The 12,659-nt window shown below is 41.1% G+C and overlaps 1 protein-coding gene across 1 annotated transcript in view; it reads right to left on the bottom strand.

Annotated features, from left to right (window-relative positions):
- smpd3 (sphingomyelin phosphodiesterase 3) overlaps positions 1 to 12,659 on the bottom strand; it is an 82,624-nt gene that overhangs the window by 28,291 nt on the left and 41,674 nt on the right. The window contains exons 3-4 of the mRNA XM_051383192.1: positions 10,931 to 11,182; positions 9,869 to 10,826 (exon numbers count right to left, since the gene is read on the bottom strand). Coding sequence (XP_051239152.1) covers positions 9,869 to 10,826; positions 10,931 to 11,182 — 1,210 coding nt within the window. The remainder of the gene's footprint in view (positions 1 to 9,868; positions 10,827 to 10,930; positions 11,183 to 12,659) is intronic.

The raw sequence follows: 12,659 nt of genomic DNA on the forward strand, positions 1-12,659 counted from the left end.
AATGCACTATCAGATGGTACATTAACTTTTCTAATAATGTTGCATAAGATGTGAGTTAATGAAAATTTGTGAGACTGTGTTGGTTTGGTGATAACAGCTGACCCAGGCAGACACCAGAAACCTGTACTGTAGACTTTGTTTTCCACACATAATAAAACTTTAGTAATTCATATTTAAAGGAATAGTTTGACATTGTGGGAAATACACTTATTGCTTTCTTGCCACGAGTTAGATGAGAGGATTAATACCACTCTCATGTCTGTCTGTTAAACATAAAGCTACAGTGAGGAGGTGGTTAGGTTAGCTTAGCATTAAGACTGGAAGCAGGGGGACACTGGTGATGTATACCGTATGGTGGCAGCTTCCGTAACCAACCCCTGCTCTCCGCACCCTCATATTAATTCTAAACCTATATGATTCTCCTGTGAGGTCCACTGCTGCATTTTTTAATGAATGCAGGGGTTTAGTTACACCTATGAATATTATATCCCAGTTTTTGGCAGTGGATCTTCCTAAATGTCACACACTGGACCTTTTAAGCTTTAAAGTGTGTTTTCATTAGTGTATAATCACCTGAATCTGTTTTGTGTTTTTGTTACCTTAGAATGAGCTGTTTATATCTACTGATGACACGGGTCACCTTATGTGGAATCATGTTGAACTGCCGTTTTTTCTACAGTAGTGCAAAGAGGACAAACCAAACACTGGTCTACATAGGGCCTTTCACATTTTTTGCGCATTTCGCGACCACTGTAGTTTCTCCTTTGTGTATGGAAATGGAGGGTAAAACAAGGGAGTTTAAATCAGCAAGGACACCATGGATGCCACTAAATCTTACTTGCTGGTCCTTTAAAGGAATAGTTCAACATTTCCCAAAATGTCAAACTAACTATTTCTATTCCTAAATACTAATACGCCAACTTCAGTTAAGCCTTAAATATTAGCAGGAGTCCTCCCACTCAGTCTGCTCTAACTACTATATGTTAAATTTGTAAAAGTAACATTAAAGCCCATATTTGTTTCTACTACCTGATCAAACTTAATTTCTTATTACTTTGCAGTTTGAGTAAATCTCACCTCAGGGATCATTAAAGTTTCATCTAATATTCTCATCTTTTTCCCCCCATCTCTCAGACACTCATTCTTTCCCTTTCTGTTGCTCCGATCTCTCCCTCTTCCTTCCCCTCTGCTCTTCTCTCTATCTGCATTAATATTTCAGGGGCTTATCTATGCTTCAATAGGTGTGTGTGCACCCTGAAACTGACAAGAGGCCTGAGGGGATTCGTATGAGTGTGTCTATATGTGTGTACACACTCATACAAGAGAGTGTGGACTTTGAATGTGTTTATATTGTCCGTGCTCTGTGCAGGAGATGATGATGCTAACGCTAATTGGAGTTCTGCATAGTGGCGAAGGAAAGCCTTGACTGGAAGCAATTTATGCTGAAATTGAAAATGTTTTTTTTTTGCCCCTCTGTTCTGTACGAGTAAAAATAATATGAAACTAAATTAACTGCATTTCTTTAAAAATAAAACAGGAAATAAGTGAGAGTGCAGGATATGAGATGCTGAAACTTCCCATGACTTCCTCTCATTATAGGGCGTTGAGACAGAACTGAGCGGAACTGAAATGAGCTGTGGGAGACGATTTCACACTGGAAGCCAACCAAACCAAGCCTAATTACGAAACCTCCGAGGCTGCTGTAACTAATTACCTTAACTTTACCATCAGACGAAGAGTGAGCTGAGATTTCACCTTGCATTACTCGCATGAGTTTGATCGCTTCACTTGAAAAGCGAGCAGCCAAATTGTTGTGATGACAGATAGGCGGCAGAAAGCGGCAGGATGACAGACAAGCAGTGGTTTCTGTTTGTCAGTCTTTCCAGATGAACAAAACCATAGACATTGTTATAGTTCAGTCTTTTCAATCTAAGCTTGGCAGCAGAGTTATCTCTATGGAATGTAGCGTATTTAAAGGGCGTTTTGCTGCTGTAAATCCTATGCAGTGCTGAAGATTTACTGGTGTCTGGATAGCATCCTGCCTGCAGCTTTACTGTGATAGACAGTTTGTTACATTACCTAAAGAACGTTAAATGAATATCTCAATTGTTCCTCAAGGCTGCATGCTCCCATTTGTTACATACCGTATATCATGGGGCTATTTTGAAGTCTTTCAGGCCAGTTCAAGTCATGTCTGTCTGTCTGTCATGGTAATCGAGTTCAAGGGTCAGTCGACACAAGTCAAGGTCTTTATTTAATCGAGACAGGTTCAAGCATACTTGCCAACGTTGACACCTCATAAAAAGGATTTCAAAACCAATGCAGGGTCTGGTGGTCCCCAGATTTTTGTTTGTGTTTCAGAGACTTTGTTTCCTGAATTCTGGTGACTTTTAGTTAAGGAAAATAAAAGCATTTTTATGTTCAATACTCTTAATTTTACTTTTAATACTAATTACTATTACTTATTAGTGGAATACTAATAATTCAACTCTTTGGCATGAATCTCTGATAAACTAATATTCATCAGTTGTCATTCATTCATTCATTCATTCATTCTTTTATATACACGTAGCAAAAGGGCCAAATGGGACTCAGCTTTACACACTGTACAGTGAGAATTTGTCATGCCCTCAAGCCCTTGAGACTCAACTCAAGTCGAGTCTTCAAGTCTTTAAATTTTAAAAATTCTGAACATTAACATGACATTGAAACATTTTCATTCCAGTGAGGGGTCAAGTCCAGTTGTCATTTTTGTTTATGAAGTCAGCATCAGGTTGAGCCTCTATAGCTCTGGTATATCATGTAGTTAGTATTAGGGAAGTGATGGATGTTTGCTTGGAAATCCACCACAAAGGAACTGTATGAACACAACTAATTATGAGCCATGATTTCTTAGTCTTTATCATCAAAATGAGTTTTGACATACAAGACATACAAGAGAAGACTAGATGGTCTGACAGAGATGAGCCGTGCTGCTAAAAGGGAAAAGACACTGTAGGTTGAAATCCCTTTGGCCCTGAATAGAAACGCAATTTGTGTCAATAAATTGAGTTGACCTCCATAGTGAGTAGAGGTCCTTTTGGTCATTAAAGGCCAGGTGTGATTTGGGGAATTCTCCCATTGATTTCTCATTCTATCCAATCTAGATTTGAGTGTGTCTCTGTTTTGAAGCCTAATCCGTAGTAATGCATTCAAACTGTGTATTTACACACAGACAAACACACACACACACACACACACACACACACACACACACACACACACACACACACACACACACACACATGACTCTTCAACCATGCACTTAGTAGTTTGAAATAATTATAAGAGGGGATAAATGTTGAGACTGAAAAGCTTTAATTACGGAGCCAGAACTGGCTCTCTCTTTAGGGAAACATTTTTTAATTAATATTCTATCTCTGCCTCTCTTCTCTCTCTCTCTCTCTCTCTCTCTCTCCCTCCCCTCTCTCTCTCTCTTTCTCTAGTGCGTCACTTCTCCACATGAGACAATTCAGATTTATGTTGCTGACCTGCTGCTGCTCTCCAGGTAAATACATCCATGGGGAAATTATGAGAATGTGTGTGTGCTTCGAGTTAGACTAGCTGGAGACTGAATTCATATAAGAAGAACAGCATTTAAATAGCTTATAATTGAAATAAAACAATCTGGGAACAATAGCCTAGATGGCTGGAGGTCGATTTTTTTTCATTCATTTCATTGTAATAATACATAAATCATGGGCTGGATACTTTAACCTGAGGTAACCCAAAAAACACAGTGACCCTCATCATAAAGCTTGGCAGTTTAATACATCGCCAGAGAAATGAGAACATTCTCTGACTAATCCTTGTGCAGCCAAAAAAATAGTCAATATTAAAACCCTGAATCATAATAATGTAATGACAAGCATCCACTTCCTGCATTTCTTTCCATAGTACTTGATCTGGTTAAGGTTATTGGCAGGTTAAGGTATGGTGAGGTTACTAAAACCATGGTTAGTTAATAACAGTTAACTAAAATGCGAACAGTGAATAGAGGTCTGTGATGGGAAGCAAACTATGGCCTCCTGCAGGAAAGTCACATGCCCATCCACCACCCTGGCCTCCACACCCCTAGCTGTCACCTTACTACATACAGACACACTGCTTTCTGCGTTGGCACTGGATGGCATTGGACATTAATCTTGCAGTGCAGAATCATCAGTACCTAGGGATACTAGGCTGCTTAGAACTGATGTTTCCGTAATAACAAAACATGTATGTTAGGTTAATAGTGCCCTTGACCAAAACACTGGCTGCCCACTGCTTCTATTACTTATTGGACATATTTCACTATACATTGCACTGTGTATGATTGTACATATATGAGACATTAAACTTTATTCTATTCTATAATTGATGGTTGATCCCTTAGGTCAAATCACTTTCCCACACAAAATGAGGCTTCCAGCATCTTAGCAAAGATTTAGCCGGGTGGAGTTGTTGTCATCCTCCACACAAAATGTATGACAGTATCAAAAGACAATCTATATGAAATATCAAGTTTCAATAAATATTTGATCCAGGACCAGTTTGTAGGATTTAGTGGCATCTAGTGGTGAAGTTACAGATGGCAACTCCCTTGCTTTAACCTCCCTTCCAAGCGCGAAGGAGAAACTGGCTGCAAAATCATTCAAACATTCCTATGAATATTATATTCCATTTCTGCCAATAGATCCTCCTAAATGTTACACAATGGACCTTTACAAGGGACATTTTGTAACACCACAAGTCATTAATTGTTTTGGTTCAAATACAGTTTTTGGTCATTTAAAGGTTTTACTTAAGTAATCCATGTAGAATGTGTATATAATTAATGTCCAGATTAAGTCCCAATAGCATTTAAACTGATATTTGGTGTAGCAAAACTAGCATATACAATGTCTTATGCAGCTGTGCATACACATGGTTCTATTGCATGTTAGATACTGTGTCTCCACTTATTTTTCAATTCAAATGCATCATATCACACTTGGCTTGATCTTATAATCTGTATGTATAGGTGTGTTTTATAAATACTACGTGTTGGAGCTGGTATATTAAAGTGTATACACCTAGTAGTGTTTTCCTGTGGTATAGGCTGTTTTATCACTAGAGTGTGTTTAAAGTATATAAAAGGTGGTTAGGTTGGACATTGACAACGGTTGAACAGACAAAGAAAAGAGATGATACAGTACCACCCACAGTGTATTGACTGACAGGTGATATCTGGATAAAGTGCACCACAGTGAGTCCTTACTACCAAACAACACAAAATTGAAAAAGGAACAGAATTTAAGGATCATCATTTTAACAATGACTTCTGACTGAGCATCCTTGTTTGTGTTTGATATGAAAGAACAAACAAAGTATCTGGTAGCTGTGAAGACAAACGCAGCGTGAACATCAGGTACATCAAATGAACTGCATCTAATGAGATGCATCCCAGCTGGCGCCGAAGAGAGCCGGAGTGTCGAGTAGTAATGAGTGAGAATGACCAGAGGTTCATGGAGGGGAAGCAAGGGTTCATATCAAGATGCTGCCTTGGAAGGCTGCCAAGACGTCTGGAGGATAGAGAGGGGCAAGAAATGAACAGCAGGCACATCAAAGCCTGCAGCCGACTGGGACACATGGGTTATAAGGAAGGGCTGGCAAAAGCCAATGCTGAACGCTGTTCCATTGGTGAGAACAATAAGACACAGTCGGAACAGAGCATACAGTAGTAATAAACAGTGTAGATCTAAAAGCTCCTTGAATATTGATGGTAAGAGCATGGCACACAAAATGGCTCTTAACAGTGTCTCAAATGACCATTTGCACTCTGGCATGTTTAATTAGCTTGCTTGGGTTTTTGATAGCAATGCATTTCAAACTCAGAAAACACTGTGAAGACATTTCCCAATCTGTGTCAGACTGTGATGGCATCAGGGTTGGACAGTAAACTGAGTTTATGGAATTACAGAAATTAAGAATGTCTTGTCAACCTTATGTTACTCTTATACCAATCTTGGAACTCATCAGCTATCGATTTAGCCTCTGGGGCCAATGGCCAATGTTTTGAGGCTTTAAGTATAGCCAGAGGATATCCGATACTGGATATCTGGGCGAAGACTTCCTCTTCCGTTAAGCAATCATTAATTATAGTCTGATTTGCAACTTTTTTAGCAATGTGAGAATGGAGTTGGAGTTGACAGACGATGTATGACCGAATTGTTTCACAAGTAGCCTGTTTAAAGATCATTTTTTCAAAAAAGGTGTGAAAAGCTAAATCATCATTGGAGAGGTTGATAGTAATTAATAGTGGCTATATGCAATTTGGAAACTTGGAAACTGTCTGGTCAAGATTGTTTGCTGAATACACCATCTCATGGAAAAGGAGGAAGAAACCATTATACCTAAACATCAAATTGAAATAAAATGACTTATACGAGCATTTACATATACTGCATACATCAATACCCTGAAGAAGAAACAGACAATGTGAGCTGTCTGCGAACACCAGACCAAATGGGTTGTTTCTAGATGTTCCATGATTTTTTTCTGGTAATAGGAGATAGTCTCATGTGCGTTACTATTTTGCTTATGGTACAGGGTTAGGTTATGCAGTGTTCACAGGGATGCTGCTCTAGCAAGCATACCAGCAAAGCAAAGGTGTTATGGGTAAACAGGATGACCTTTTGACACTCTGGAAGCTAAGTATACCAATCCTTTATGTGTTCTTGACCGGTATAAAGACCAGCTATGGAGGCTTTCCAGCAAAAGAAAGCAGACGTGCTAGTTATACTGGATTGTTAGACATGTGAGTCTAGCTGCAGTCTAAACAACCATTTCCCGGCAGTAAGGAGAATCATTTTCTTTATCATTGTTTGGTTTCCTTCTCTGTCAGTTTGGAGTATAAACAGCTTGCATTGAGATATGTACCTGCCAGCTGGCTGACAGCCAGCTTGTCGCGGGACCTGGAGTGACCTCATACACAAGGAGGCGATGAAATAGGGATGTGAGGCCAGCTTGTAAGCTGCAGTGACAGTCAGCAGGCAGCAGGGCTAACAGGATGAGACTGTCAGCATGCAAGCTGTGATGGAGTGGGCCTTTATTAGATCTGGTATATGTAAGGGCATGTACGGACACCAACAAATAGATGCTCACACACATACACACGTACAGGCACCCATCATCAGCATCAGGTCACATAAAGCGGATCCGTCCCAGCAGGATCTGGATCAGATCCAGAGGCATATCCTGACAGTCACAGTACGTAGCTGATTAATGAACTCACACACTAACACTTATCACAGGGGCATATGCACATGCAGGTATGCACACACAAACAATGGGATGTACACACAAAACCGCTGCTTGATTTATCATTGATTCATTGCATGTTTTATGTCTTTATAAGCTTTGCTCTATGAAAAACTACTCTTTCTCTGCTGGGAAAACTCTCTGTTTCCTGATTATACTGAATAAAAAGGAGTTTATAAGAAGCATGAATGTACTGAATGTATGACTGTAGAAATCCCATCACTTTGCATGTAGCCCACATTAGTACACCGGTAGCCAAGCCGTAAATGCATCCTGCTTCCTAGACTTGTACAGTAATAGTGTGAAAGTACCTCCACTCTGCATTAAGACTTGTCTTGCCATATCTACATGGGATCCGTCTTCCTGCTGAAAGTGCCTAATGGACTCCATAACCTCCCTCATTCCTTCTGACTACAGTGGGGAGCATGACAGGATGTCCCTCAGCTACTGCAACTGAAACAATGCTTACATCTCAATAAATAATACATTTGTGTGACCTTTGGTCCAGAAATTTTGTACAGATATTCATTGTCTGCATAAGATTAATCCAACTGGCTCCACTGATCCCCTGACTTTTTATTTACTGCCACCATCAGGTCAAAAATTATACATTTTCTATGAACTATACTAGAACTATGACATTCCCAACAGCATCAGCTGTACTTGGTGTTTTGTGATAATTAGCATTATGCTATCATGCTAGTATACTAAACTAAGGTTCTTAACATGGTAACATTTTATTTGCTAAACATTCTTTTGTTAGCATTGTCATTGTAAGCATGTTGCCATACCAAGTGTGAACCTATAGTGACGTCACCCATTGGTTTGTGCATTATCGTTTTAAAGCCTCGAGTTCGGCGTTTGATAGTAAAGCGGAGCCAGCGCGAGCCAGATCTACGCTCTGATCTACGCTCATTGGCTGCACAGTTTTGACTCGTCCATAGCAGGAAGCGTCTCAGCCACCTCTTGTTGCACAACTGCGAAGGGCCAGCTAATGGATATGAATGTAAGTTATGTCCATACCCAACAGTGTTTTCATAGCTGTGTTGCATCCCAGTGGCTACACCCAACTTTCCAAAGGTTTACATGACACAGTTTAAAAAAAGCATAATTAGATCTAAATAAATGTAACCAGAACTTCTTCAGTTGAAAATTATAAGCCATGTTATGGTGTTTATCATCACTGTGTTTCAGTGCTATATACAAACATGTGCAATTATGCCAGTATCTTAAACATGTAATGCTGAAGACCTTGAAAACAGATGATGACATGTTTTTTTTCTTTTTTTTCCTGCTTTTTCCACACAGCAGCGGGAGATGTGGAAAGGTTGGAAGTGTTCTGTAATTACTGGGGTGCGTGCACTCACCACAATGACAGATGTGTAATGTGTGAATGGATGTGGGTGTAAGTAAGCGTATTTACCAAGTACTGTCTGCAGTCTGCGGATTCTCCATCACTGTAACACTGTGTTAGTATAGTGCAGCAAACATTTACTGAGTGGCATTATTTACATGAGAAATAGGTTATGAAATGGGGCAGATAGACACTGGTGTGTCTGAGTTTTTACAGTCAAGAGAAACAGTAGTGAGAAATTTAATTTGAATGTGGAAATGTTTTGCAATACGATGCCTTTGCTATACAAGTTCTATGGTAATTAATGCAGACAGCTGGCAGGTCATTTTAACTCTGATTCTCCGTCCCTCTTTCACACTCATGTTCACACTCATACTCTCTTTCACAAATGTATAATAAGATCATTTTGTATAAATAGACTTAATAGGCAGATTCAATTACTGCCTTGCCAAAGTTACCAACAGCGGCGTCAGAGATGACAAGATGAGTTTTCAACTGAAACGGCACCGAGAAGCGATCATAGCACAGACACATTCCCGCTGCAGGAAAAGCATAAAAGTGGCCCCGCAGTGACATTTAGTTCTAATTCAGCTCAGTCTGAAGTGAAATGAGATGAGGATATGGGATCTTTTCCCTGTTACATCTGCAGTGTGAATAGAAAGACAAAACAATTCCAGGAAAACAGTCAGGGTTCAGAGTTGTTTCATTTTTTTGGCTAAAAATGATTGTCTTGCAGTCTTGTCAAAGCCTCCAAAAAGTAGCCCTGTCTTAATACAGAAAGATCGATAGATAATAGATGTTAGTTATGACATTTCTTTAACTTGTCTCTAACACTGACCTCTCAGCAAGAACGACTGCAAACGGCAAAATGACAAAAAGGTCTTCTGTCTCCAAACTTGATAATTAAGTCATTGGAGCAGTAATCACATTTCTTTCATGTAGGTAGAATTTGATTGAAAATATTATAGTAGTAGTATAAGTATTTTATTGCTTCCCGGATTGTGCGGTGGTCGTCATTTTTGGGAAACGTTGTAATTTGCTTTATTGCCCAGAGTTAAATGAGATTGATCCAGCTGGACTTGCTGGCCACAGTGACTTCCTGGAGTTTTGTCACCACTGCAAGATTTCCTCAACACGTTCTACAGATTTGTGTATGAGTACAAGAAGAGGAGGTAAAGAAAGTAATGTTCTGACCTTGGCGAACAGCGCCCCCTTGGCTGCCAGTGCGTCCTCCCCTCTCCCGTTGGGGTAGCACTCGTACCGTGCATCCAGGATTGGGTAGCGGCTAGCCAGCATCAGCCCACTGTTCAGGAATTTGAACCGTGAGCAGCAGCCTTTCCATCCGTACTGCCCAACATCACTCAGCACGTAGGGGAAGTAGCGATGCAACTGCCGCCGCAGTCTAGTCGTCGACCCATGGTCGAACACCTCTTGCAGAGCCAGGAAATCCAGATTGGCAGGGAAAAAGGCAGAGATCTCGTGGTCGAACGTCTCATCTCCGTGGCGGCGTTTTCGTCCAGGGCGCTTAAAGATTGATGTGCGAGGGACGTGAGAGAGAGTGTTGTTGGAGGATATCCCTACACCGCCGTCACTTCCGTGGTAACGTGCAAGGGATTCCCTGGAGGCAGTCATGCTGCCCGTGTCTCCCCCGGCCTGCTCTCCGGGCCGATGGTTCCCTGTTTCGGCCTCCTCCTCCTGGGGGTCCGGTTCTGGGGCGCTGATACTGATTTGAACCCCTGAGGTGTGAAGTGGGCAGTCTGAGGATGGTTTTTGCTGGGTCCCCTCTCCATGCATGGGGCAGTCATGATGACCATGGCCATTGTGAGCCCCTGTGGAATGCATGGGGCAATCTGGAGCCTCCCCTGAGGTGTGAACAGGACAGTCTGCGTTGCTGTTAGTCCCTGCAGGGTGGAGGGGGCAGTCTGCTGTCGTGTCTGCTCGGTCTGAGTGATGGTGGCATTCAGAGGAGCCCTGGTCTCCTGCAGAGGGGTGAACGGGGCAGTCGGTGGCACCTGAGGAATGAATCGGGCACTCAGTGAGAGGTTCGGTTTCGTTATCGGCTGGGCCATTGGTGGTGTGTGTATGGTCTGGTCGCTGGTCCAGAGAGGAGGTACGGCGGAAACCTGTGGCAAGGCTGCTGAAAGATGCCGCACTGATGAACGAAGCAGAAAGAAATAAAGTATGTATTTGTTTAACGGATATTTCAAATAGACATAGGACATAAGCAGAGAGAGCCCAAGAGCAAGCTCTTCTCACCTGATGGAAGTGTTGGTAGGTGAGTCAATGTAGATTTTAATCTGAGGCCGACTGGCACCGTTGCGGATCCTCTTTCCAACCTCCCGGGCTCTCCGGTGTGTGTCTGACAGGTTGTTGAACCTGGCCAGGGAGTCGGGCAGCAGGCATACGTTGGCACTGCTGAAACAGAAGCTTCTGCCTTGTGGCCTCCATTCCCCAATCCCAACACCCCCTGGCCCGGCCTGGCCCTGCTCGGCCTGGTGTTTGTCTGGTCTGCACAAGGTATGCAACAAAATAAAAAGAAGTCAAACCAAAGTTTTTGTGGCATTTTTAGGAAATACACATCTTCACTTTCTGGTTGGGGGTTAGATAAGAAGGTTGATACCACTCTGATGTTTGTATACTGTATATAAGTATAAAGGTAAAGGCAGCTGCCAATTAGCTTATCTTAGCATAAAGACTGAAGCCTGGCTCTGTCCAAAGGTAAATAAATTGCATCCCTAAAGCTCACTAATTAACATGCTGTATCTCATTCGTTTAATCTGTGTTAGAGTGTTAAAACAGCATTTTATGGTTTTACGGAGAGTTATTTCCTGGAATTATCTCTTAGTCTGGCCACTGTCTTCCTGGAGTCTCAGCAAAATATTCCCTCAAGAAATAGTTCCGGAGCCAGGCTAGCTATTACCCCCAGCTTCCAGTCTTCACGCTAAGCTAAAACAATCCGCTTCATATTTAGCATAATTCCCAAAATGTCATACTCATGACACAAACAGTATTACTGCAATACTGTAAAACTAAATAATGGTGTCTTTGTGTGTTATGTAATTTTAAGGCACATTTTCTTTCTTATTTTCATATCCTTTTCTCTTGTGTTGTCCATATGACAAAAATATTATTTTCATTTCATTATGATTTTCTACCCAATTCTGACTCTATTCTGGTTTTGCTTTTTACTCCTCAATGCTCTTTGATCTTATAATATATGGATAAGATATGAAATTCAGTAAACCATTACCACATTATTTGGGGCAACAGTAAAATTACTGGAACCAAACTAAGATAATTGATAGATATAGATTACTGGAAGAGACTGCTGCTTTTCCACAGCAAACAGCCAAATACAGTATTTCAAAGTGTGTGGTTATGGTGGATAGCCGCTTGGGTGTGTGTTTGGATAACCAAACACCCGCTGAGGACTGGTGGAGTCTGGCAGCTGGAAGCCAGACCAATGAGCAAACTATTTACAGTACATAATGACTCCATTTTCTGCCTCTTGAAATCTCCAAACCTTGTGAACAACTGGCAGTGTAGATATAAAATGAAGCGTGACTCTGCAACTGGATGGCCTATTTTTCACCTCAAATTGATTCAGAAACCGATTTAGATGCATAATTTGGGAGAAAACTGACAATGAAACAGGCTGTTTCCAGAAAGCTAGTATGAATGTCAGAAGCAAAGACGACCAAGTCAGTGGTGTGTTTATCCAATGAGAAGGATGAATTCATATTGATGATTGATCACCTAACTGAATAATAAATTGTATTTTAAATTAAATGTCAATGAATAATTATCCATGTTACCTTACTCTTTTGGATAATTTAAAGGCCTAGTGTGTAGGATTAAGTGGCAGAGTCCCTCACTTCCAAGTGCAAAGAAGGAACTATGGTGGCCATGAAACATACGAAAAATGTGAAAGCACCCTAATCTAGAGCCAGTGTTTGCTTTGTCCTTTCTAGGCTACTGTAGAAAC

Source organism: Dicentrarchus labrax, unplaced genomic scaffold (genome assembly GCF_905237075.1).
Source record: "Dicentrarchus labrax unplaced genomic scaffold, dlabrax2021, whole genome shotgun sequence".
NCBI lineage: Eukaryota > Metazoa > Chordata > Actinopteri > Moronidae > Dicentrarchus > Dicentrarchus labrax.